General features: G+C 50.0%; 1 protein-coding gene across 2 annotated transcripts in view; it reads right to left on the reverse strand.

Moving 5' to 3' along the window:
• Nucleotides 1–17,993: 17,993 nt before the first annotated feature.
• Nucleotides 17,994–27,242, reverse strand: part of PGBD5 (piggyBac transposable element derived 5) — a 101,672-nt gene continuing 92,423 nt past the window's right edge. For both annotated transcript variants that reach the window (XM_050769243.1, XM_050769253.1), the window contains exons 6-7: nucleotides 21,631–21,736; nucleotides 17,994–19,956 (exon numbers count right to left, since the gene is read on the reverse strand). In XM_050769243.1, the coding sequence (XP_050625200.1) occupies nucleotides 19,761–19,956; nucleotides 21,631–21,736 (302 nt within the window). In that variant the 3' untranslated portion in view covers nucleotides 17,994–19,760. The remainder of the gene's footprint in view (nucleotides 19,957–21,630; nucleotides 21,737–27,242) is intronic.

Here is a 27,242-nt window from a genome sequence, read left to right on the forward strand (position 1 = left end):
AGCTCAATAAAACCATTATGTAAAAGTGAATTTTTAAACTATTTTTTATTTTACAGTTTATATGTTTGATAGTACAATTTACACAATTTATCATACATGTTTACATCTTAATAAAAAGAAGAAAGAAGAACATATCGGTCCAGGCTATTAAAGAGTAGCATAGGGAGTTTCTTTGGGGAGATAGGACAGTTTCACGTCCTGACTGAGGTGGTGATTACTGGAGTCAACATGTGTGATTAAATGTCATAGATCTATACACCAAGAGGAAGGGACGGAGGGAAGAGAGAGAAAGTTTAAAAATGGGTGGGGCTGGGTGCAGTGGCTCACACCTGTAATCCCAGCACTTTGGGAGGCCTAGGTGTTTGGATTACTTGAGGTCAGGAGTTCAAGACCAGCCTGGCCAACATGGTGAAACCCCATCTTTACTAAAAATACAAAAATTAGCCGAGAGTGGTGGCGGGCACCTGTAATCCCAGCTTCTTAGGAGGCTGGGGCAGGAAAATCGCTTGAATCCGGGAGGCGGAGGTTTCAGTGAGCCAAGATCATGCCATTGCATTCCAGCCTGGGCAACAGAGTGAGACTCTGTCTCAAAAAAAAAAAAAAAAAAAAAAAAGGAGTGAAACCCTAAGATGGCGTGTGCCTGAGTTAATGATACAGAGTATATGAACAAGTTTCCTGGTTTAGAAAATGTGCTATGGTTGTGTAGGATATAATCGTCGGGGGACACTGGATGAAGGTACAAGGGAACTCTCTGTACTATTTTTACAATTTTTTGTGAGTCTTGAACTATTTCAAAATAAAAAATTATTTTAAAAAAGACAAGAGGGCCAGGTGCAGTGGCTCATGCCTGTAATCCCAGCACTGTGGGAGGCTGAGGCGGGGGAATCATAAGGTTGAGAGATCGAGACCGTCCTGGCCAACACGATGAAACCCTGTCTCCACGAAAAATACAAAAATTAGCTGCTGCACACCTGTAGTCCCAACTACTTGGGAGGCCAAGGCAGGAGAATCCCTTGAACCTGAGAGGTGGAAGTTGTAGTGAGCCAAGATCGCGCCACTGCACTCCAGCCTGGAGACAGAGTGAGACTCCGTCAAAAAAAAAAAAAAAAAAAGGAAAAAAAAGAAAAGAAAAGAGATGAGCTTGCTTCCATATTTAAAAAAGCAAGAGGCTGCTTCCACACTTAAAAACGCAAGTAGCTTTGCAGCGCAGTTAGTGTGCGACTCTGCCTCCCGCCCAGGGTCCTCCTGGGGTGGGTGTTGCTACACCAGCCTGCCCCGTGCCACACTCCCTGCGGTCACTTGAACCAGCTGACATCCACAGACAGGGTCTGCACTCCATACTGAAAGGAAATATCTATGCCGAACATCTGATCTCCCACTAATAAAACTGACCAATGAACATAGAAAAAGATGCGTGACTTACAAGGAGGCAGAAATACATTCATCATAAGAATGAGAGTACACTCGACACCCTTTATCCTCAAAGGGGTCTTGCTCTGTCAACCAGGCTGGAGTGCAGGTGCAGTGGTGCAGTCATAACTCACTGCAGCCTTGAACTCCTGGGCTCGAGCAATCCTCCTGCCTCAGCATCCCAAGTAGCTGGGACCACAGGTGCACACCACCACTCTGGGCTAAACTTGACATCCTTTATCTTGGCACAACCTAAAAAGACTGATGGTATTCAGTATTGTTTTGGCTAAGTGGAAATGGGTACTCTCATCGGTGAAAATATAACTATAGACTGGCATAGCCTTTAGAAAAAACACGGAAGAATACAAGAAAATTCAAGACCCAGTTGCACCCTGAGGACTCTATCATACAAAAAAACTAAAAAATGGATACAAAAATACATACGGCCAGGGATCACGCAGCAAGTTTTGTAAAAGCCAGGTATCCTAAAAGCTTATCAGTGGGGGAATCATTTTGATATCTTTGTACATATATACTGTGGCATGTATTACATCATTTAAAAATAGTGTAGACACATATAAATAAAGATCAATGATAACAGAAAAGGTGACAAATATGTATAATCTGATCAAATTAATGTTTTAAAAAAAGAAAAAGAAGGCTGCGTGTATGTAGAAAGGCCAAGAAAGAGCTCTGTATAAATCTATTTTGCACTGCTATAAAGGAATATCAGACACTGGGTAATTTATCAATAAAAGAGGTTTATTTGGCTCACAGTTCTGCAGGCTGCAGAGAAGCGTGGCACCAGCATCTGCCTCTGCTGAGGGCCTCAGGGAGCTTCCAATCTTTGTGGGAGGGGAAGGGGAGCTGTCATGTCACATGGCAAGAGAAAGGGAGCAAGAGAGAGAGAGGGGGGGACATGCCAGGCTCTCTTTATTTTATTTACTTATTTTTTTGAGGTGGAGTCTCACTCTGTCACCCAGGTTGGGGTGCAGTGGTGTGATCTCGGCCCAGTGCGACCTCTGCCTCCCAGGTTCAAGAGATTCTCAGGCCTTGGCCTCCTGAGTAGCTGGGATCACAGGCGCCCGCCACCAAGTCCAGCTAATTTTTGTATTTTTAGTAGAGATGGGGTTTCACCATGTTGGCCAGGCTGGTCGTGAACTCCTGACCTCAAGTGATCCATCCAGCTAGGTCTCCCAAAGTGCTGAGATTACAGGCATGAGCCACCAAGTCTGGCCCCAGGCTTTTTTTTTTTTTTTTTTTTTGAGACTGAGTCTCATTTAATCACCCAGGCTGGAGTGCAGTAGTGCAATCTTGGCTCACTGCAACCTCTGCCTCCTGGGTTCAAGTGATTCTTGTGCCTCAGCCTCTTGAGTAGTTGGGATCATGGGCACCTGCCACCATGCCCAGCTAATTTTTCTATTTTTAGTTGAGATGGGGTGTCACCATGTTGGCCAGGCTGGTCTTGAACTCCTGACCTCAAGTGATCTGCCTGCCTCGGTCTCCCAAAGTGCTGGGATTACAGGCGTGAGCCACCGCATCTGGCCCCAGGCTCTTTTTAAACAACCAAATCTCAAGGTAAGTAATAGAACGAGAGTTCATTTATTGCCATGGGGATGACACCAAGCCATTCCTAAGGGATCCACCCCATGATCCAAGCACCTCTCATTAGACCCCACCTCCAACAAGGGGGATCACATTTCAACATGAGATTTGGAGGTGACAAATATCCAAACTATATCAAGCTCTGAAAGTAAAACTCAATTGATGCACAGTGGTCACCTCTCCCAGACTCAGAGGGCAGCAGTCAATGCCCTGTCGTGGTGGGAGTGGAGGAAGGAAGGAAGATGTGTGAAGGTCAATTTCATCATTTTATGAAATGCATGAATACTAATGAGAATTTCTTATGATGACATGTCCAATTACCTTTTGGTAATTAAAAAAAAAAAGGTTGTGCCAACAGCAAAACGGGGAAGAAAGGATGTTTATTGACAGTCATCTACAATGACAGGAGTTTAACTCATTGGTCTCATGGAGACATTAAAAGCATCTCTAAGTAGAGTTGATGTAGCCTTCCAAGAGTGTATCCCCGAACCTCACCTGGAGCCCAACAGGAAGCGTCACAAACAAGTCAATGCTTTTAGTTTACTGAGAAAAAAAAATTCAAAGTCTGAGGCAAGGGCACTTAAACAGTTGCAGGTTGATGGAATCTTTGTAAATCTGATGAAATCTATGGACTTCTTCCCAGAAAGAAAAAGAAGGTCACATATACATACATAAAACAATATTTTCCTTGCAGTTGGAGCCCTGAATTCCTGCCCTACAGAAGAAATAATGATTTTCCTGCCAGTGAGGCCCTTCAGCACTGGGGCTTAATCCACTTTCTTGACTCCCAACTACTCCCTCTCCCACCCAACCCCATTCACTCATTGGCTCCCTACCCAATGAGTGGGAAATGGGTACTCTCATCGGTGAAAATATAACTATAGACTGGCATAGCCTTTAGAAAAGGCTCACTCCCTGTCTATGTCCAAGGCCTTCCCTCCCTCCACTTTCCTGGCTGGCTCAGCTTCCCTCAGATCCTAGTTTTCTCCTGGTCACTCCCCTGGAACTCACCGCAATACACTGTAGCCAATCAATTCTGCCTCTTCCTGGGTCTTACTGGTCACGGCATGCTGGGCATTCAGGAAATCGTTAAAGCTGCTTCTTCCTTGAATAACTAACCAGGTGAATGAAAATGAATGACAGCAAGCAACTAATTATCATTAAATAGTTAATGGAAGAAAGTTCTTCTATGTTACCTTTGGGGATAGTTTTAAATAAGAGACGCTTAGAGAGTGAAAGCAGAGAGGATCTAAGGTGGGAGCAGTGGTGGTGATTCTTTTCAGTAGAGAGAATGCTCAGGGTCCTTCAGATCCCATCAGGGGAAGCAGTGCCTGCTGGCTGGGGTTCCTTCCAGCACGCAGCTCACGATGTCAATCAGGTCTACTATCTGCAGGAGCAAAGGAAGAATCTGTTATTTGTAACTCACTCCTCCTGTGGGAGCCAATCCTCAGATAATGGAGAATCCCTGAGGAGGTCCCTCTATCTGGGCTGCTATTTCTCGGCAAGATTAACCTGGACCATTCTGGAAAGAATGCTGTTTACCCTTGTACCAAAAAGACATTCGGAAAGAAAGATGCATCATCCTCCCTGCAAAGTCCTATTGGGCTAACCACGCTTGTGCCTGTTGCTGGCTCTGTCTCCCTGGCACTTAGACCTGTGCAAAGGCGGAAGCACCTTGTGATTTAGTTGTGAGAGCCAAGCAGGAGTCTAATATCCTGCTTAGTGTCCGGCTGCCAGGTGGCTGGCGGCCAGGTCCAGTGTCCTGATGTCCACTCCCCTATTGTGGTACAGTCTTAGTCATCACACCTAGTCAAAGCCTTCTGGTCTGACTTGGAGGCAGTGCCTCCTGGATAATCACTTGGACGTGGACAGTCAGCTTTGGGCCCACCGGGTGTGCTATATCCCTCTCTGGAATATCCACCGAGTTCTCAGCCCCTACTCTTGAACCAGGAGATTTGCAGGCATTAGTCAATCATTAAGTAGCAAGTGTCCCTTATTACCAAAAGGAAGGATGGACCCTCCACAAAGAGGGGCAGCTGGTGGCACACACAGATTTCAGAGCAGAGGGATTTCTTAGGGTTCAAGTGATCTTGAACCCTGCAGGGCTAGGGGTGGGGAGGCGGGAGGAAGGAGGGATCCAGGACTGGCTCCCAAAATCTATTCTGCACCTCTCAGCTCTCCCAGGCCCTAGATATGGCTCTCATGTCCCCTCCCCACATCCCTTAGACCTTTGCTGTCCCCATCCCCACTGCACTTTGGGCTGGACCGCCTATCGTTCAGCTCCCCTGGATTCTGCTGCTGCTTGTGGCTGGGGAGGGTGGCTTGGAAGAAAAAGAGACCACGGAAGACAGCCTCCTTGGAGTTGAATCTTTTAGAAAGTCTAGCGCCTTCATACCAAAAATATTGGCATCTTCCTAGAATATGACCTGTATGATCCATGTTAGGCTAAAGGTATGTTTCTTCTACTTTACCTTGCATTATCTGGCCCTGGGAAAGGGGACACGGTGCGGGGCTTGTCTTCCCACACCAACGACTCTTCAGATAGGTACAAGGAAGGTGGAAGAAAGAGGGAAAGGGAGGCAGGAGTGTGGGGCCACTCCAGACAGCCTCCATGGTCTTGCCCGGCCAGGCTCTGGAGGTGCTAAGCTTCCAGAACTGTACCCTCCTGTCCCGAGCCCTCCCCAGTGCTGCCTGGCTCCAGCAGGCCTTGAATTTTTTTTTCTTTCTGTTTTTAAGAGACAGAGTCTGGCATTGTTGTCCAGGCTGCAGTGCCGTGGCGCCATCATAGCTCACTGCAGTCTCGAACTCCTGGTCTCAGGTGATCCTCCCACCTCAGTCTCCCAAAGTGCTGGGATTACAGGTGTGAGCCACCACACCAGTCAGTCCTTGACTTCCACTGGACTTTGGAGGCCAAGGGCACCGGCACCATGTGAAAATGGGCTCTGCTTCCATTTCAGTTGTGTCTCTAAAGACCAAGCAGAACAAGCTGAGCCCCCAACCCTGCAAAGTGGGTCGGTCCCAGCCCCAGCACAGGGCTTAGCACCCCCTTGGAACACTGGGGATAGAGTTGGGGGATAGGCGACCTCTTTGTGCCAGCTGTCAGGGTGCTGTGGGCTTCCTGCCCCCTCGACACTGGTTGGGGGGCCTCCTCCCACTGAGTGGGTGAGGGGGTGGGTTCCAGAGCTACCCAGGGCTCTCTTGCAGTTGGGCCACAGGAAGAGCCATCAGGCATCCTGGGGCATCTTAGGAAGATCCTTCCTGGCGGGACTTGGCCCCAGGCAAGGGCAGACAACCCTGCCCAGAGCCCAGGAAAGCCAGCCCCCCAGCGCCTTGGAGGCCGGTTGGGGATGGAGGCGGTACAGGACTGGCTGGAGCTAACCTAAGCGGCCCATACCCCTCCACACCCCTCCACATCCCTCCATGCCCCTCCACGCCCCTCCACGCCCCTCCACGCCCCTCCACGCCCCTCCACATCCCTCCACATCCCTCCACACCCCTCCACGCCCCTCCACATCCCTCCACGCCCCTCCACATCCCTCTACACCCCTCCACATCCCTCCACATCCCTCCACGCCTCTCCATGCCCCTCCATTCCTCTCCACATCCCTTACACCCCTCCATACCACTCCACGCCCCTCCAGGCCCCTCACTCCCCTCCATGCCCTTTCTGGTGCTGCCTTTCAGATAGAGAGGCCAGAGCACGGGGCCCAGAGCAGCAGCCAGACAGATCCCACCTGGCCCCATGGGCTGCGGGCCTGGATAAGGGTCTCAAGTGGGATGGGTCCCCTGGGCTGAGCACTGCCCACTGTGGTTGCAGCTGAGTCTGAACCAACATCACTGTGGCCTCTGAGAGCCCTGGGGCTGTGCCACCTAACAGTGTGTTCAACACAGGAGGGAGCGAGACCATTCGGCCAATGGAACCCTTCCTCTCCTGGGTTTCCTGGTGTCCTGAGGGTTTTGCATGTGACTTGTGATACCTGGATAACCTGGCCATGCAGGTGGCAGTGCTCAAGACTGCATCCGTAGCCCTGAGTTCAGGTTCAGACTCACTGCACATGCTGTGAACCCTAAAGGAGTCAACAGCCTTTCTGGGCCTCATTTCCCCGCTACACAGTGGGCACAAGAATACCTGCCCAGCTTTCTTCCCAGGGTCCTTGTGAGACATCAGGAACTGGAGCTCCCAGGTACTAGAGTCCTCACTGAAAGCACCTCAGGGCTCAGCCAGCCGAGTGAAAATCCCAGTGCACACTGGGAGTAAGCACTGTGGCTTGACAAGGCCCCAGGCCACCTGCTCTCTGTGCCCCACAGTTTCTTGTGCATGGCCAGAGTCACCAGAGGCGGTGCGGGTCCTGGGAGAGCCCTGCAGCCCCCAGCCCGGCTTCACTTCTCACCATCTCGCAGCAGTTTGTGGGTGCTGCCAGTCTGTCTCCCACACATGCCACCACATTGGCTAAGGAAAGGCTTGCAAATGAGACATGAATTCCCCAATTAAGCTTGCTGGAACTGTGCCCCAAAATAAAGAAATTAATTAAAGTCTTTTTGCCAACATCAACTGGGCTGGAGGTGGGCTTGGACGTCCTGTCTTGGAGCTCATGCCTCCTTCTGAGAGCGCAACCTTAGCTCCCTGGTGTCTTGTGCATTGGAGGCAATAAAGGTCCAAAGAAGGGAAAAACCTCAGAAGCTTGGGTGGCCCCACTGTGTCCCCGCTGCCTGTTGGTGGCCCACAGTGTCATACGGGGTCAGGGAGAGGCTGAGCTGTCCCGGGTCAGGAGGCATGACCTCTTTACCACCTTGACTGTGTCCCTGCAAGTTAACCAATGACACAGAACAATCCAGATGTTTGTTGGGAGTAGTGGCAGGAAGAGCTGCTTACTCCTAGATATTTTCCAAAAGAGAGATGAGTCACATGGTCTGGGAGAGGGTGTGATGTTGAGGAAATGCGGGAGCTTTGGGTTCAAATAGTTCTAGGTTCAAATCTTGACCGTCCTTTACTTAGGGAGGTGAGAGCATGTTTGAGCATCGCTATTCTCATTTGTAAAATGGAGAGGAAGTCATGAGGGACGAGAGACAGGGCTGTCCAGGAGCCTTGCTCTAGACCAGCGGTCCTCAACCTAGGCCTCAGGGGAACCCAGGCACCTGCAGTGATTCCAACGCAGAACGGCTGAGGACTGGACTGGGGTGGGTCCTCGGAGTCACTTGGCAGTCCCTCTTGTTAGACCTTGCTTCAATCTGGCCTCTCATGGAGCCTGGCTACACCAGCCTGCTGTCCCCAGTCCCTGGCACTCCCCAGATCCTGCTCCGTGTTTTCCTTTTCCGTAACACTCGATGTCCTTCAAAAGGTTCTGTTGAGGCCAGGCGTGGTGGCTCACACCTGTAATCCTAGCACTTTGGGAGGCCAAGGTGGGTGGATCACCTGAGGTCAGGAATTCGAGACCAGCCTGGCGGACATGGTGAAACCACATCTCCACTAAAAATACAAAAATCAGCCAGGCGTGGTGGTGCACGCCCGTAATCCCAGCTACTTGGGAGGCTAAGGCAGGAGAATCACTTGAACCTGGGAGGTGGAGGTTGCAGTGAGCCGGTATCATGCCATTGCACTCCACCCTGGGAGACAAGAGCGAAACTGTCTCCAAAAAAAAAAAAAAAAAAAGATTTTGTGACCCTTTTTGTGTTTATGGTGCTCTCTCCTCCCATTGGAATGTAAGCTCCATGAAGGCAGGGGCCTCTGTGTTGGTGACTGTCCCCAGAAGTGCCTGCCCCTAACAAGTCCTGGTAAACACTGGCTGGAAGCTGAAATGTGTTTCAGCAAGCCCCTTTTCCATTCCTGTCCCCATCGCTTTAGGTTCTATAGTCTTGATGACTTTGATTTTTGTTTCCATCTCTTGCTCTGGACCAGCAGAGACCTCGTCTGTCTTATTTAGGGCAGTGTCCACAGTGCCTGGAACACTGTCCACTCCAAACTCAAAAGGCATTTGTTGAAAGAATGCGCTATGGTGTGCAGGGGGTGGAGGTTCATAAGGTGTCCTCTGCTGCCCTCTGCTGGGAAGCCATGGGAAAGGCTTCATCTCAAAGAAGGTAGACAGACTCTGAAAAGGGGGAGGGTGAAAATTTGGTTTGGGACCCTGAAGAGCAGGTTGTTAATTGCATATTTTTTGTTTTAACACTGTTAAAATCAGACAAAGCTGCCTAACCTTCCCACTCTCCTGGGCCCTTCTTCATTCCATCCATGCCAGGACAACAATCCTGGATTTTTATTTTTGTTTTTTTCATTAAGACAATTTTTAATTGATGCCTAATAGATGTACATACAGTTTCAGGGCATCATGGATTTTGAAGTATTCCATCCTGTTAACTCCATGAATACACTTATTCTCGCAGGTACTGGCTCCCCGTTTTGGGGTTGGACTCCCCTCTCCTGGTCTCTCGACGTTTTGCTTTGCTGGAGGGTGAGTGTGAACAGAGCCACTGCCAGCATTGGGCCTCACTCAGGCCGCATAAGGCCAGACAGCTGCTAAGGGCTGGGGCAACTCGGCGAAGGACAACTCTCCATCTTTTTCTAGTTCCTGGGACTGGGGAGAGTGTGAGAGGGGGACAGAGAGGTGAATCAGCCACAGCCTAACTGGGAAATGCTTGGCACAGAAAAATCCCATGTCCAGTTAACTTTGGCTTCCTCAGGATCCAGAGCCTCCTCCCTCCAGACTGGTTACTGTTCCTTTAGGCAGATTTCTTTTTCAATTTTTAATTTTTAGAGGCAGAGTCTCACTGTGTCTTATCTAGGCTGGACTGCAGTGGCGTGACCATAGCTCACTGCAGCCTCAACTACCTTGGCTAAAGTGATCCTCTTGCTCCAGCCTCCCCAGTAATTGGAACCAGAAATTTTTAATGTGTACAGACTTCACATTCTCTTGCCTTGTACCGTCAGGTTGGTTTAACTAGGGCAGAATTTTCAGGCTCATATCTATTGGCCCAAGATCTTCCCAGTGACAAATCCTTGAGCTTTTTGGCCCTAAATCAGCTAGTGACACGTGGGTTTGCTCCAAAAAATGAGTCTACTCATTTTGTAGAATAACATCCACACCTGACCTCTCCCTGGCCAGATCAGTCTCCCATAACAATTACTTTTAAAATATTCTGCCCCAGAGACAGAACACGATTCAGGTATCCCCATTCGTGGTTGAGAAAATATGGGCATCATTCCTTGATTAATTTTTACATACTATTATTATTCTGGCCACATGAGATAATGTGTTTGTGTCTCTCCTACTATTTGACAGCTCTTGATGGCAAAGACTGTCCTTGCTTATCCCCTTCGTGTTTAGCACAGTGATTACTGATTTAGAAGAGCTCAATGAAAGTTTCTTAAATGAGTGACTTAGTCCACTTGCCCTGTACTATTCTTCTGTTCAAACTAGAAAACAGCTGGTTTTCTTTTTTTTTGTTTATTCCTGTGCATGCCCCCCAAGGCCCACACCCCTGGGAGATGGTTCTGTTTTTGTGTGTGTGTGTGTGTGTGTGTGCGTGTTTAAACAAACAGGGTCTTGTTCTGTCACCCAAGCTGAAGTGCAGTGGTGCAATCAACGCTCACTGCAGACTTGAATTTCTGGGGTTGAGCGATCCTCTGCCTCAGCCTCCCAAGTAGCTGGGACTACAGGTGCATGCCACCATGCCCAGGTTGGTTTTTTTTTTTTTTTTTTTTTTTTTCAGACAAAGTTTTGCTCTGTCACCCAGGCTGGAGTGCAATGGTGCCATCTCAGATCACTGCAACCTTTGCCTCCCAGGTACAAGTGATTCTCCTGCCTCAGCCTCTTACTAGTAGCTGGGATTACAGGCGTGCGCCACTATGCCCAGCTAATTTTTGTATTTTTAGTAGAGACAGGGTTTTGTCATGTTTTCCAGGCTGGTCTTGAACTCCTGACCTCAAGTGTTCCACCCACCTCAGACTCCCAAAGTGCTAGGATTACAGGTGTGAGCTACAGCATCCAGCCCAGCTAATTTTTTTATTCGTTTTTTAAGAGACAGTATCTCACTATGTTCCCCAGGCTGGTCTGGAACTTCTGGCCCCAAGTGATCCTCTTTCCTTGGCTTCCCAAAGTGCTGGGATTACAGGCGTGAGCTACTGCACCCCAGCACCACTGGAAGATGTGATCAGCATTCAGGCTGGGCCCTGGGATCAGTAAACTAAATCCCATCATCACATTCATCTATAAATCGGCTTTTGAATCCTCCTTGTTGAAGTTTTTCCTCATTCTGGATGTCTCTATCCTCAAAATGTCTTGGATACAAAAGGTTACATCCTCACCCTACTACTGTTGAGAGGGGAAGGTCCCTGTGCACTGTGGGAACCCTGAGGCTCGAGAACCTGTATGCCAGGTGATGGGCTGGGGGACGGGCATCCAGAGGGGGACATGGAATATCCTGTGCTCAGCAAAGGAATGTGGGGGAGGGGAAGAGGGGAAGGGAAGAACAGAGGGAGGAAGAGGAGGGAGGAAGAGAAAGAATAGTTATTTGCGAAGAATAGAGTCAGCGGCCATGAAATGTGGAAAAGAAAATGAGGGGCAGACATATAAAAGATAGCGGAGAAGGGAAGGCACGGATTTTATAAAATAAATGATTATATCAGGGATAAACACAACAAAAGTAAAGGTAAATTTAGTGCTTACTAAAGAGTCTGCAAAGATTTGAACTCATTAACATTTTAAGAGTGTTTGAGAATTATTTTTGGCTTATAGAAAAACAAGGAATAATGTTTGTTATACTGTGCTGTAAAAACACTTGAATTCCTATGTTAGATGGAGAAGCACAAGCATCTCAAATTTTTTTCTGTTTTGTAGATATGGGGGTCTCACTGTGTTGCCCAGGCTGGTCTCAAGCTCCTGGCCTCAAGTGGTCCTCATGCCTCGGCCTCCTAAACTGCTGGGATTACAGCTGTGAGCCACTGTGCTCAGCCCTCAAAATCATTTGTGATTAAAAAAACAAAACAGAAAAAACCCGGGAAAATGGGATCCGTCATCTCACTTTATATAGAGATTTTCTATGATAAGAGAAACAATGCACACTTTGTGACTGTCAGGATAACGCTGCTAAAGCCAACATCGTTCTGCACTGCAATAATGAAAGCATCTGACTGGGTGGCATTTGCTGGTGGAACCGGGGACATGGTGAACGTCCAGTCACGAGCGGGCAGCTGCAGCTCTCCTGGAGTCCTGGCATTCTGCATACACCAGTGCTCTTAAACACTGCTTCCTCCTGTTCCTGCTTCTGACAACAGCGCTCACCCCAGATTCTGGAACCTTTTGAGGAGGGGGAGGAGAATAGCAGAGACCCATAGGGCCGTGGTAATGACAGCAGCCAGAGGAGGTACAGGCTGCAGAATCCGGTCTGATGGTGGAGGGAAGATGGGAGGGGAGAGGAGGAAGACCCCTGTGGGGATCCCCTTGACTTTTCCCAGGATCAGGAGCAGGGTTGAGGAAGCTAAGGTGTTAGCACATGCCTGAGCCCCCTGAAGACCCCCCTGCCCTGTCATTCCCTCTTCATCATCCAGAGAGTCCCAGGGTGGGTTTCCCAGGCCTGGCCGACTCCCTCGCTATTCATTTCCAGCAACAGACCTCATCATGCTTTCATGAGCGTCCTGTCCTGTATCCTCCCTCCCTCATCAGCCACCCACAAAGAAGGACTACCAGAGAAAAGAAAACAGAATGTAGTTGACCGCATTTCAAAGGCAGTGACTGTAAACAAACTTGGTTGAAGAAATAAGTACCACATGACAAGATGCCTGAATCTTTTTTTTTTTTTTTTTTTGCCATATTTCACATTTGAGAACCCAGAATTCAGCTCCTGTTATACACAATTTGTAAAAATTTATTGCCTTGGCGTAAAGTCAAAATCATGTCTTGGCGTAAAAAATCATGCCTTGGCGTAAAGTCAAAATCTTCACAGAAGGGTATGCTTCGTGTCACCAAATGGGGGTGCAGCTGTGTGCTATCTGTGCAGTTTTTGATAAAATTTTTCTGTGAAAGATTCTTAACTGGAAATTGGAAGGGAAAACAAGAAGAAACAATGTAATGTAGTGGTGGAAACAAAATTCTCACGATGAATAGCAGTCTTTCCGGATTCTTTGACATGGATTTCCTCATTGTGAATGGCGGCTCTCCTGAACTAGCAGGGAGTGTGAATCTCCATTTGAGGAAGGGGAAGAAGAGCGTGGAGGGTGAGGGCCTTCCCCGAGAGAGCCAGTTGTGTTCATGATTTTGGTTCCTTCTTCCTCCTCATTAAGCATCTGCCCAGGAGCCCAGGAGCCAGGGCTTAGCTTCCTGGCTATTTTCATCTCTTCTTAGTGAGGATCAGTATTGCCAGCCCACTGAGCCCAGTAGGGTCACCCCTACCCACTGGGAATTGCACCCCCCACCCCCTGCCAGAGCTCCCTGCAGGAACCAGCTGCCTCTAGTGGGAGACACTGAGTAAAGGCAGAGGGGCCCCTCCTTTCTGGGGTGCCCTGTGCTAGTGTTGGGCAGCTCTAAGGTTGGAAACTGCTTTCCCCACTGAGCTGAAGGCTGCCTCCTGGGATATGCACCCAGTGGTCCCCATTCGGCCCTGGGAGCCACTCACATCAAGTCTGGCTGTATCCCAAGGGTGACCAGGAGAGCCCTGTGAGTGGCAGCTCCCCTCCTGGAACACTGCCTCACCAGCTCATCACCCCAGTCCTGTGGGCTGCTCCTCCCTCACCTGGTTTCTATGCGGACCCACCATCCTTGCCCTCCTGGACCCCTAAACTGGCCCACGTGCTTTGTTGTAGAGTGGCGGCCAGGACTGGACATGTGGTTTGATTGCTAAGGACCCAGCAGAGGCTCATTGTGCGGTAGACTCTGTATTTTATCGTGTGTCACACACACACACAAGATATATACATAGTAAGTGGACACTGTGTGTGTGTGTGTATATATATGCATATATATGTACATATATGTATACACACTGTGTATGTATATACATACATATATGTATTATATATGTATACATATATATGTATATATGTATTAAGTGGACACTGTACTTCTGATGTGGATAAGGTGATGAACCTAAAAAGTCACACTATCCTATGGCATTATGTTTAGATGGAGCAAAGTGACTAAAAATTGCCTCAACAATCCTGAAACTCCAGATCTTCAATTTACCCTGAACACTGTACGCAATTGTTCTGGGCCCATCTTTATAATCTATTGAAATAACAGGGACTGTGTCCCCTGCTTCCATCCACTGTTCATCCCTTTTGTGTTCTACCCACTGGGAGGGAGTTCTCAAGGGGGAAGCTAGAAGTAGTTTTAAAAAGACAGGAAAGCCTAGAGAAAGAACCAACCAAAAAGCAAAAAATGCTCATCTGCCCAGTTAGGGTGTTTTTTCCTACCACGACTCTTGCCAAAATTTGGCTGTTTCTTAGTGGAGGAAGGTGGACATGAGAATTGAGCTGGGAACAAAGAACCCTCACATGGATCGTCAGGCTGGAGGAGGAGGTGGGCACTATATTTCCTTTGAGAAAACAGAAGCAAGTATAGGACACCGTGGAAGTGAAAGGAATAAACTTATTCGTGTTTAGGAGCTAGAGCCTTCCTTTTGGCTTGGGCATGACCTCTTGGATAGCTGGGAACACTGTCCCTGCTCATGTTTGGGGCGTGCCCCCCGGATAAACACATGCATACCTGGCTCTCAGGGCGAGCTGCAGGTTGGCAAGTCCTGGTCAAACGCAGTGTGACTGCAGCCTCTCGAGGAGGCTCAGACTCTTGTGTTTGCAGGGATGTGCTAAGCCAGATGCATGTGATGGCTGCCAAGCAAGGTGGAGCATCCGGGGGCTGCTAGGTCCAGCAGCAACACCGACTGCCACCTCCCCCACACGGGGTCTCGGCCCCTGGCTGGAGCCTTCCTTCAGTGGAGAATCAGCCTGCTCTGTGCCCCCCATGGGCTTCAGTCATGGCACCCTCAAGGGCACAGATCACGTTGGGGTAACGTGTGCCTAGTTCTCAGCACAACGCCTGGCCTGTAGCAGTTCAGAAGCAGTAGTGGCTGAGAGCCAGGAAGCCCTGGAGCAGACGGAGTGAGGGTCAACCTGGTTGCACACTCTGTAGAGTCACCACGGCTCTCGGAGCATCACGTTCCCATCACAAAAGGGGGACCGATGGTTCTCAACTCCCAGGACAATGCTGAGCACTCAGCAAAGTAACCATACAGGGAGACATGACCTGCTGGAACAGAAACCCTCCTTGCGCACTAACCATCACCCTTTAGTCCAGCGAGGCTTGGGTGAAGACAGCAGAAGAACGAATGAAAGACTAGCGAGATGCACCAAGAACAGAGGTGCGCTGTCCTGGGGGGGCCCTTGGGGAGGGGAGGGCCGAGGCCGATTTCTCTGTTGGGCTCAGCCTCACCCTTCACTCCTTCACTCCTCACTGAACTTCCTTGGCCACAAGATGCCCCTCCCACCCGAGGGAGCCAGGAGGCTTGACATGCGAGTGAACCGCACACACTCCTCCATCGCCTTCCTAGGTCTCTCACACAAGCCCAGGTTCTCCCCGCCCTTTCTGTTTTCATCTCCAAATACATGCACAAAAGGTCAAGCTTCCAAGCAACTAAGGAAAAAACCTGAAAAATGGTATCTGCTCAGAGTAGCTAGTGAGATGGAGTGCACAATCAAAACTGCGGCGGGAGTCTCCTTGTTAAGACCTGAACGTGGGTATACACGGAAGGGTGCAGGTGCCCCACCCCCACGGAACACAGTTCACACACAGCCGCCACCAGGGCCAGCACCACCGTCCGACACTCAGAGAGGCTGCCCGGCCACCACCAGACAGAGGTCAGAGCCAGAATGTGCCTGGGCTGCTGGAGAACTGGGCTGTGGACTGGGCACCCCAGGGAGGGAGGGACACACAGATGGCTAAATGGCAGCAAGCTGCAGGGCCGGAGGGCGTGCTCACTCTCCGGTGCTATTTTATGGCAACAGCTCTAAGTGGCACTTTGGTACCTGATACTCTTTAGTTCTTATTGGGAGAGAATGACATACCTGCAAAGAAGGCTGAGAAATACTCTTGAAGATGAGACGCACAGAAGCCACAAAGAAAAAGGGATTAAGTGATGCAGTCAAAAGTGAGAAGCCTCAGTTATGTTCCTGATAAGGACGGAAGGTGTTTGGGTAGACAGCCAAGCCCGCATCGATTGACACAGGGCCGTAACGGGAGAGATTTCTTCACAGAACTGTTTTCCAAAGGGCTGCAGAGGCCACCGGTGAGGCGAGGGCACTGGGGCGCTTTCCCTGGCCACTACCTTGTGAACTTCTGGGGACTTCTTTCATTTCGTACTCTCACTACACAAGGCTAAGGCTTTCCACCGCCAAGGCTTGGCAAGCCCTTGCTTAAGGAAGAGGGATCAGAACCACAAAGCTGGCATGTGGGTGAAGACAGTGCCTCTGGCCTAGATCCCAGGGCACTCTGATGAGACCCATAGCTGACTCCACTCCCCACCCCATCCCACTCTCCCCATGCTGCGAGCTGGGGCCGTCTGGGTGAGGAAAGCGCTGTGGTTCTGGCTCAGGGTCTGGCGCAGCCAAGGACTTTCCGTGTCCAAATGCCCCCCAGGATGGTGGCTCCCTACCAGGCGAACTTTAGCTTCAGTCGTTGTTAAGCTCCAAAACACCTACCTCCATCTAGGATGAGAAAAGGACCCAGGTGGAGGGTGATGTCCCAGAGCTCATAATGAGTGTTTACAAGTATTTGGATCAGCAGAGAGGATTGGATATGGAAAGGAGAAAAATCCCCTAGAAAGGTGTCAGGTAAGTCAGGGATAAAATTCCCCATCCTCGTGATGAATCGGGACAGCCAGTGCCCACAGCAGTTAGGACGCAGCCTCCTGCATCAGGCAAACCCAGGACTGCTTACCTAGGTGAGCCACTGCACCTCTCCACCTGGGCGTAGTGAGAGTCCATGCCTAACCCACAGGGATCCCTGTGAGGAGTAAGGCTCTGGGGCAGAGGGGCCACCCCAAGCCGCCTGGAAGTGTGCCTGCTTGTTAGCCACCACTGTCACACCCTTCATTCCAACACAGCACCCTCGAGGGTGCAGGAGACAGATCTGGGAGGCACCACACCCAAGGTCACCTTTCTCCCTGATCAGTGTGTCGTTGACTTGTTCTTGCCCCAATCCGAGGCCAGTGGGGAGAAGGTTTTTTGCCATGAATGCAGACTGGAGGAGAATGTGGAGTGGGCTTGTGGAGTGGCAGGTCCCCATGGTCCTCCCGGGCCTGCCCGGCTTCCTCTCAGCCTGATGCTTGGCGACCCCCCTCACTGTTGGGGCCTGAGCCTGGGTCCCTGGGGAGGATGGTGACACATGGGCCACACAGGAAGGATTCAGAACCTTCCAGGCTCTGTCCTGGGGGCCTGCGATCTTCTTGCCTCTTGCACGCTGCAGAGTTAACTCAATTTTGGTGACCAGGACTGGACTGATCTAGTCAGTAAACTGGATGCATTTGCTCAGAATGACCCGGCCACCAAGACTTTCCATATGACTTGCCTGACTTTTGAAAGATGACCCTAGTATAATGTCCCATGGACCACAGGAAGACATTGTTCAAACTCGAGGCTTTTTTTTTTTTTTTTTTTTTTTTTTGAGAGGGAGTCTCCCTCTGTCACCCAGGCTGGAGGGCAGTGGCACTATCTTGGCTCACTGCAACCTTCACCTCCCGGGTTCAAGCTATTTTCCTGCTCAGCCTCCCAAGTAGCTGGGACTACAGGTGCTCACTACCATGCCCAGCTAATTTTTGTATTTTTACTAGAGATGAGGTTTCATCATATTGGCCAGGCTGGTCTCAATCTTCTGAGCTTGTGATCCGCCCGCCTTGGTCTCCCAAAGTGCTGGGATTACAGGCGTGAGCCACCGCACCCTGTCTGTTCCCTGACCTTTTAAACAAATTCACGTATTAACAGAGAATCAACATCTAAATAGACTTTTATTTTTATTTTACTTGTTTGGACAGAAAAGAAAATTCATCGGCTTTCATTAGAGTCTCCTTAAGTGTTGGAAACACATTAAACTCAGAAATAGTGGACCTTGTAGAAAAGCATCACAAATTAAAAATATATTTCTCCATGTGGTAAAAGTGCTTTCAATCCAATTAAAGGGCACGGCAAGGGTGTTTGGAAACACAATCTAAAATTTGGCCTGCAATCCGTGGCATCGAATTCCAACCACAGGGTGGGGGAGTCACCGTGATCTAGAGCACAGGAACCACGTGGGGCCCGGAGCATGCGGACAGCAACACTCGCAGTAACTGAGTGAGGACGAGGAACAGAGTCCCAAAGCCTGAGTAGAATAGATTCTGCATTTGTAAAAAATGAGGTGGTTACATAAACTGGGTTGAAAGGGGACCAGGTAATCCCAGAAATTCCTTGTTTCTGGTCTGTGGGGACGGTCAGATCCGCCCACCACTCTGGCACCGAGGCTTCCCCGGAGACGCATAAACCTGGGTTGGGAAAGAGCCCAGATCTGCCTGGGGACACACGAGCCTCGCTGCCAGCGTTGGGCATGCAGCCTCTCCAGTCCTGCGGTCAGCAACCACCTCCGGCCCTCATGTCAAATCACACCTGACCAGGGTTGTCACCACAGTCCCGTTTTGGGGATTTTCAAAGGCCAGCCCTGTTGTTCTGAGGGGCCACTCTGAGAAGGCAAACAGGGTCACTCACTACACACGGAGGAAAGACAATGAGCAAATGGCCATCGCAGAGAATTCGGTTGTGTGTTTCAGCAATGCTACATATTTTTCAAGACAAGTAATTCTGCCAATGATGACATCTGCGACAAAGCTTAGGGCCCGCGGGCTCCCCATGGGCCTCGTGGAGAGCAACCACGTCTGTTCGGAAGCCAGTGGCCCTTCCCGGCCCTGCCACAGGCCAGAACACAGAACTGTGGTCATGCAAGGAGCCGTGACTGAGGCCGGGGTTGGTGAGGGGGGTGGAGAGGAGGGGACATCTGCCTTTTACATTAGATCTGAAGCAACAGTAAGAAAATAACCTGAAGATATATTTAAAAATAAAAAATAGCATCACCCTTCACTCCAATTTTTTGGCGTTTCCCTTTCTCCCCTGCCCACCAGCTAAGCAGAGGGAATGAGCAGGAATGCCTCATTTTTCAGAATGGGCACCCACTCCCCATTTCACTACTGCACACCCAGGATGCGTGACTTCTTCTAAGAGACCGGCTCAAAGGTGCTCACATGAGGCCAGTGCTAGAAAACTCCCCGGCCTCCCCCGACACCCAAGCCACTGTAACCAAGCAGGGCGTCTTTGCTTCCTTCAAGTCATGAACTTGAACCACGTCCCAGACGACTGTAGATCTTTAGGAAGCAGACGCCTCTCTTAGAGCATGCTCCAGCTCATTCCACCACAGGGCCTTCCTTTGCAGTCACAGTCCACGTTGCCTCCCAAGCTCCACGGATATCAGGAGAGAATCTGCCCTTGAGAACTTGGGTGTAGGTGCTCACCACGCTGGTGGCACTGTTTCCCGAGGGAGGACGTGCTCTTCTTGGAATGCAAATAAGGACAGCAACCGTCCTCTGATCAGGTCCGTCCTGTCCCTCCAGAGGCCCCGTGCATCCCTCCCAGGCAGCAAACCACACACCAGGCCATCTCCGGGTCTCTGATGGGCAAGTTGGAACGGCAGGCTCTCCTCCCCCTCTCACCCCTCCCCTGACCGAGTCCTGCACCCCCAGCATCAGTGGGTCGGAGAGGCGTCCTCCAAGCCCAGCAGCTCTCTGACGAGTCTCTCCCCGAACTGCGCCCGGCTGTACCTCTTCACGTGGTAGGCATCTGACATTTTGTACAGGATGTAGGCGTTGTTGATGGCGATGCTGATGGCGAACCAGAACACCTGCTGCCAGGTCTTGTTTGGTTTATGAGAAATGAAATACCTGAAGACAGAGGGGAGAAGAACAGCTGACCTGAGGGTTCACGGCCCCCGGAGATGCATCCCAAACGCCCCCCTCAGCACGGCCCGTGCGACGCTGCAGGCTCGCCCCCGACAGAAGCAGGAGGGCTGTGGGGGCAGGAGTCAGGCTTGGGATGTTAGGTGAGCTCTAGCTGGGGGCTTTGTCACAATAAACTTCACTTAAGACCAAGGAAGTGAAAAACAACGAGGTTGCTGGAGGAGAACCCGAAAGCCAGGTGGCAGGTGTGCTGGGGTGGTGCACAGCCCCGGAGTGGACAGGCACCTGGCAGCCCTTCTAGCTTCCCTGCTTGCTGAATGCTCCTTGCAAGGCTGTGTTCTGTGTGTCCTGTGCAGCTGCCACTCCCTCGAGGCCAAGCTCTTCCTCAGCTCCAGGCCCCTGCAGGGTGTACCCTGTTCCCGAGTGTACCTTTGCCATCCCTGCAGATGGAAGTACAGAGGTCGCCCCTCTGGGAAGCCCACCTGGACCCTGAGGACACTGGCCTCCTTGGGAGCACCAGCCTCAGGCCTCACTCACTGCACTGTCTTCTCCATTTGTGAGTTTGCCTCAGCACCGTGTATAAAGTATGGGAGGATCAGCGTCCTCAATATCTCACGATGACTGAAATGCCCAGCACACAGCAGGCACCACAGACATCTACTCCACAAATGCCAGCTGTTTTAGAACAACCTCATAGAACACAGGAAGGTGCCGGTACATAGTAGGTGCTCAGTGAACTAAATGCCAATGTCTTTGTAACAACCTCATGGAATTTAGCAAGGTGCTGAGCACATAGTAGGCGTTCAACAAAGGTTTGTTTGATGAATCACTAAGGAGTGGGGCTACCTTTCACACACAGGCTGTTTTCCAGAGAGAACCAGGTCCTTGTTTTTCCCTCTTTATCATGAAAAAAGCCAGGAAGTATAGGTTACCCTCAAAGAGGGTTCAGTCAATATCCGGTTTTGAGTTAGTCCAACCCTGTTCTAAGTGGTCAGGCTCAATCCCCGTGATTTAATACTTTTAATGTTCAACAGCTATCATTTTTTGAGTTCCCATGATGGTGGCTATAATGGCACCAGGTCGGAGGTGGCATCATGGGTGTCTGGACGTCTGCACATTGTGGATCTTGTCTATGCTGTGTGTAAACTATGCATACTATGTGTATACTGAACATGAGACCACATCTGGTGATCTAAACAGGCATCCATATTTGAGAAAATTAAGGCACCCATGCTAGAAGATATGTGACTTGGGGTAGAAGTGCCCGAGCTGACGCCCAGTGTGTTAGGGGTGTGGGGGAGGACAGCAATTCAGGACAGAGGACTGGGGCAAGCGATGCCAATGGCTGGGGTCTGAGCTCACTGCTGAGGGACAGCTCGGTTCAGGTAAGCAAAGGGAAGGGTGCCTCTGGGCACAGGGAATGTGAACCTGGCATTGGGAGAGCGGAGGACGCAGAGTACCTGGGCAGAGGACTTCCACGTAAGCCCAGGTGTGCACAGGTGAGGCCAGAAGCCCAGACTGAGGGCAGGATCTTACCTCCCAGGGTCTTCGTCCTGCAGTTCTTACACTGCAGAAACTAGTGATCATCTGCCAAGACATCTATGCCGAGATGGCACAACTATGAGAGTCCTTCTGTGATGGAGGCACCTGGCCACTTACTTGCTGTATTTGTCATCGTATCTGCAGATGTAGCTCAGGTGAGCGGCAAACGCCTCCACGGCCAAGGGGCATGGGATCTCCCCACTCTTCCTTTTGATGATGACTCCTGAAGGCGAGAGACAAGATAAGCCCCTTCCTCAGCACCTCCTCCTAATGCCAATTTATAAATGTGCCTATCTTCATTCAGCTTAGCTGCCCCCGACTTAAGAATGAGCAGAGGAGGAGGATGGCGAGGAGGAGAAGGGGAGGGAGAGTTGAAGAAGAACAATCAGCACCAACCATCAGGTGCTTCAGAGGGGTTGAGGAAAGCATCAGAGTCAGGTGAATGCCACGGTATGTGCCAGCCCAGACACAGCAGCCCAAGTCATGGGGGTTCGCAGGCCTGCAGGACCCTGGCAGGCCTGAAGGGGCTCTAAGCAGCATGGGAAAGGGTGCTGCACCAGACTGGGCCTTGAAAGAGTGAAAGCGGCGACAGGACTCACTCTTCCCTCCCTCCCCCTTCTGCCAGGCTGGGTGAGGGGTGCTGGGAAGAAGAGGTGGTGGATGAGGTCAGAGAGCACCACGGAGCCCTTTCCACCTGCCTTCATCAAAGCCAAAGGGTGTCGGCAACTCGTCGCCCCACACAGGGTGACTGCAGAGTCACCCCACACAGAGCACTAGACCTCACTCCTCCTAAGTTGTGGTTTTGCATCCTTTGACAAATCTCCCAATAAGTGTGTGAGATGATGGATATGCTAATTACCCTGATCTGATCACCATACATTATCTATATCAAAACATCACTATGTGCCCCATGAAAATGTACAATTATTGTTTGTCAATTTAAAAAAGAAAAGGAGGCTGGGCACAGTGGCTCACGCCTGTAATCCCAGTACTTTGGGAGGCTGAAGCGGGCGGATCACCTGAGGCCAGAAGATTAGCCTGGCCAACATGGCAAAACCCCATCTCTACTAAAAATACAAAAATTAGCTGGGCATGGCGGCGGGTGCCTGTAATTCCAGCTACTCAGGAGGCTGAGGCAGGAGAATCACTTGAACCTGGGAGGTGGAAGTTGCCGTTTGCTGAGATTGCTGCCACTGTACTCCAGCCTGGGTGACAAGAGCGAAACTCTGTCTCAAAATGAAATAAAAAATAAAAAAGCAAAAGGGTGTAATTATTATCATTATTTTTTGAGATATGAGGTCTTGCTCTATCACTTAGGCTGAAGTACAGTGTCATGATCACAGCTCACTGCAGCCTCAAATTCCTGGGCTCAAGGGATACTCCCACCTCAGCCACCCGAAGAGCTGGGACCACAGGTATGTGCTACCAAGCCCAGCTAATTAAAACAATTTTTTAAATAGAGACTCACCATGTTGCCTAGGCTGGTCTCAAACTCCTGGCCTTACGTGATCCTCTGCCTGGGCCTCCCAAAATTCTGGGATTACACGTGCGAGCCTCCATGCTCAGCCAAAAGGAATTAGAGGCTCAGAAGCAGGAGGCAGCTGCCCTTTCCAACCCTCCCATCCCCCAGCTCCATCCTTTCATGCCTCCTCGAACTTTGGGGGCCCTACACCCTCAAACACCTTTTCCTCTACTAAGTACAGCTGGGAATGTATCCCAGGGGCACCGGGAAGGTCACGGCAAGATGAACAAATCCCATCGGCAGGGCCTGAGAAGCACACGGAGACCCATGAGCCCTCCCTGCCCCGCTGCCAAGCTACTACAGGCCATTCTGGCTTCCAAGGCCTGCCGTATGCGCCACCCACCGCAGACAACGTGGAAGATGGGAAGGACGCATTCTTCCACACAGCCGCGGCCATTCAAAGGTGGCTGGACTTGACCTACCGTTTCCTCGAACCGGCCTTCCCTCACAGCAGCAAGGGACTATGGGCACAGTGCCATTTTTCTGTATTTCTTTTTTAAGGGATTAGCTCACAGGATTGTGAAATTTCAGCAATACTTAAATGGACACGGTCAAAGTAAAATGGGCATGTCCTTTGCAGGTCCACCGGAGCTTCGTCTGGGTCCAGCCTCCTCCCGCCCCCACAACTCTCACTGAGGGACTGTGGCTGAGGAGAACAGGGTCACGCAGATCCGCTTATATACATTGAGCTGGGCTCTTTCCTTCTTTCCTCAGAAACAGCAGCATTTCACACGGAAGAAACACTGGCCAGCTTATGGGAACCTGAGCTGTCAGGCCTGCCCTAGAGATGCAGGACCGGGGAAGCGGCCCCGGCAATGCATTTCCTAAAGCTCTCCAAGGGCCAGAAAACCACGGCGGCCCCCACACTGGAGCTTTCTCCGGGCAGGAGACAATGGCCTCCTTCGCTTGCTTATGGAGCCCCTCCTCCTGAGAGACATTCTGCTGTCGGGGGCCCGCAGTGGGGGGTTCTCCAGGGCTCAGCGTGCCAGGCTCGAGGGAGGGCGTGTGAGCCTGCAGTACCCGAGGACTGCCGTCTCTCTCTCCAATGCCCCTCCTGAGGGTTCCTGTCCCGGCACCTTATTTCAGCTGCATCTGCCTCCAAGACCGAGTGGGAGGAACCCCTTTTCACACACAGGGCCCCAGCACGTGGTCCGTGCAGGTCTCCCATCTCCAGCTACGTTTTGATTTGCCTGACCTCCAGTGACAACCTTCTCTGGGTCTCAGGAGCTCTGGCCCCTTTAGGGTTCCACGTGGATGTGAGCAGGTGACCATCCCTATAAAGAAACGGAAATCCCCTTAATTCCTTTCCCAGGACTTCCGGATGCCCCGCTCTGAGTCATTAGTGTCTCTGGTGAGTCAGTCAGGGCTGCGCTCTGAAGATTCTCAGGGCTTCCCATAGCCCCGTCCGCATAGCCACCGACCTCGCAGCTTTTCACCTCCTGATTTCAGCCCAATAGAGCTGAGGCTCCTGGACTGCCACTGTCCCAATCTGCCTCACCACGGGACACGGGAGACCATCTTTAACTCTTCATTTCTTTCCCATCCTTTTTCATCATTTTAAATTTAACATGGGAGTTTCACCTTGAAACTGAGCTATTTCCACACCAGATCTGCATCCTCTCCTTGAGCATTTCCCCAGTTTATAAACCAGATCACTCTCCTCTCCCTATGATATTTTGGATTCTCAGATAGTACCCCAGCTGAAAAAGGCAAGGCAGCTGTCCTGTGACACCTTCTGATTGCTAACATTGGCAACATTAGCAAGAGGGAATCTGATAGTGACTGTCTTGACTGAGTGAATCACTGAGAACGGCGTGTACATCATGCACGACTTCGTGGTGGACGCTGTTTTCAATGCTATATGGGTCTGCACACATGTCTGTCTTCTCCGTGTCTGTCTCTGTGATGCTCAAGATCCACATGGCCCTGTCTTCCCATCTAACAGCTGTTCTGTCTTAACACCTTCCTCGGCTGTTAGTGGTTTGACTGACATTCCTGCTACCCTTCTGCAAATTTAAGTGAATGAATCAAGACCTGACTCATTCATATACAGACATTCTGCATTCTCATTAGTCTTAGTGAATCTGAATCCTAAATGGGCAGACTCCAGGAGGAAGATGACAGACCCAAGGTGGATTTCGGAAGAAAAGCAAAAGGTTTGGCTCACAATGGCAATACCCCTTGACATGTGACAGCATTTAACATTTTTTATTTTATTGAGACAGTCTCACTCCGTTGCTCAGACTGAAGTGCAGTGTCATGATCTCGGCTCACTGCAACCTCTACCTCCTGGGCTCGAGTGATCCTCCTGCCTCAGTGCCCCACCAACACTCTCCCCCACTCACCGAGTGTTGGTGAGCTAACTTTTTAGCTAATTTTTTTTTGGGGGGGGATTTTTTGTAGAGATGGGGTTCTGCCATGTTGCCCAGACTGGTCTCAAACTCCTGGACTCAAGTGATCCTCCCAACTTGGCCTCCAAAAATGCTGGGATTACAGGTGTGAGCCATTGTGCCCAGCCTGCATTTAACTTTTTAAAAAGCCTGTGCAGGCCGGGCACGGTGGCTTACGCGTGTAATCCCAGCATTTTGGGAAGCTGAGGCCGGCGGCTCATGAGGTCAGGAGATCGAGACCATCCTGGCTAACATGATGAAACCCCGTCTCTACTAAAAATAAAATAAATTAGCTGCGCATGGTGGTGGGCGCCTGTAGTCCCAGCTACTTGGGAGGTTGAGGCAGGAGAATGGCTCGAACCTGGGGGGTGGAGCTGGCAGTGAGCCAAGATCGCACCACTGCACTCCAGCTTGGGCGACAGAGGGAGACTCCATCTCAAAAAATAAAATAAAATAAAATAAAGGAATAAAAAGCCTGTGTATATGCTCACACTCTGTGACAAAAAGATTCATGTTTCCTTAGAATCTGGAGTAAAAAATAATAAACCAATTCCTAAAATGTTCACACCTAGTTACATATTTCCTAAAATTGGAAATTCTGCTCAACTTCAAGCAGAGTATATATGGTCATAATAGAACAGAATGTAACATAGAGCTGAGAAGCAGTCTTTAGAATATATGATGTTTCAGTTTATCATCTGAGATATATATATACATATTTGAGACAGAGTCTTGCTCTGTCGGCCAGGCTAGAGTGCAGTGGCACAATCTTGGATCACTGCAACCTCCGTCTCCTGGGTTCAAGCGATTCTCCTGCCTCAGCCTCCCGAGTAGCTGGGATTATAGGCATGAGTCACTGCACCTGGCCCTGAGTGAGATTTAAAATAAATAGGAAAAGGATGAATTACTCAATAAATGATTTAGGCACAGAGGTGCAGCTGCTGGGTCAATCCACCCTGGCCACTTAACAACAACAACGAAATAGTAGAGGCCCACTTGAGGTCATGCGTCAAAATAAATTTGAAGTGGATTATGGTAAAGAGCACAAAATTATACCATAAAACAGCCAGGTGAACTTATACTTATCTGGCCTTGGGACAGAGGAGAGACCTAAAGCATGAGAGCAGAGAAGAAATCAACAGATCCGCCTATGGAGAAATGAAAACTACTTTTATGTTAAATACTACTACTAATCATAAATAAAAACAGCAGGAAATGAAATACAGAAAACAATGTCCAATAGGCAGAAAACTTCCTTTCAAGTGAATGAGAACATGACAAATATCTCAAAAGGAAAACTGTAAGGAACAGAAAGAAACCACTCGAAATTAGCCAATCAACACATGGAGAAATGTGTAACCTCTCCAGCAATAAGACTGATTGATATTTAAAATCTGGGGGCATCTTCACCCATCAGAATGACAAATACAGAATAAAAAAGTAGTGCTGGTAAAGCTGGAGGCGCACCCTGTGCCCACTGCGATGGTACAGAAGTACAGCCTGTACTTCACCAGCAACCTTGAACACATCACCAGAAACCTTGACATCGGTCCCACCCTTTGACCCAGCACTTCCGCTTTTGGATTTACCCTGAGGAAGTGATCAAAGATGTGCCCAAATGTTTATGTATGAAGACATCACTGTATCATTATTAATACTGTGAAAAAGTGGATCACTGATAGGGACACTGGCTGAAGAAATTATGGCACACCCGAAGGGAAGGAATACTAGGTACAGAAGATGATCTCTCTTCATGAGAAAAAGAACTCTAAGATGTGAACCCCAAAACAGATTTCCTGGGGAGGAGCAGCTACGAA

This window comes from Macaca thibetana, chromosome 1 (assembly GCF_024542745.1).
Source record: "Macaca thibetana thibetana isolate TM-01 chromosome 1, ASM2454274v1, whole genome shotgun sequence".
Lineage (NCBI taxonomy): Eukaryota > Metazoa > Chordata > Mammalia > Primates > Cercopithecidae > Macaca > Macaca thibetana.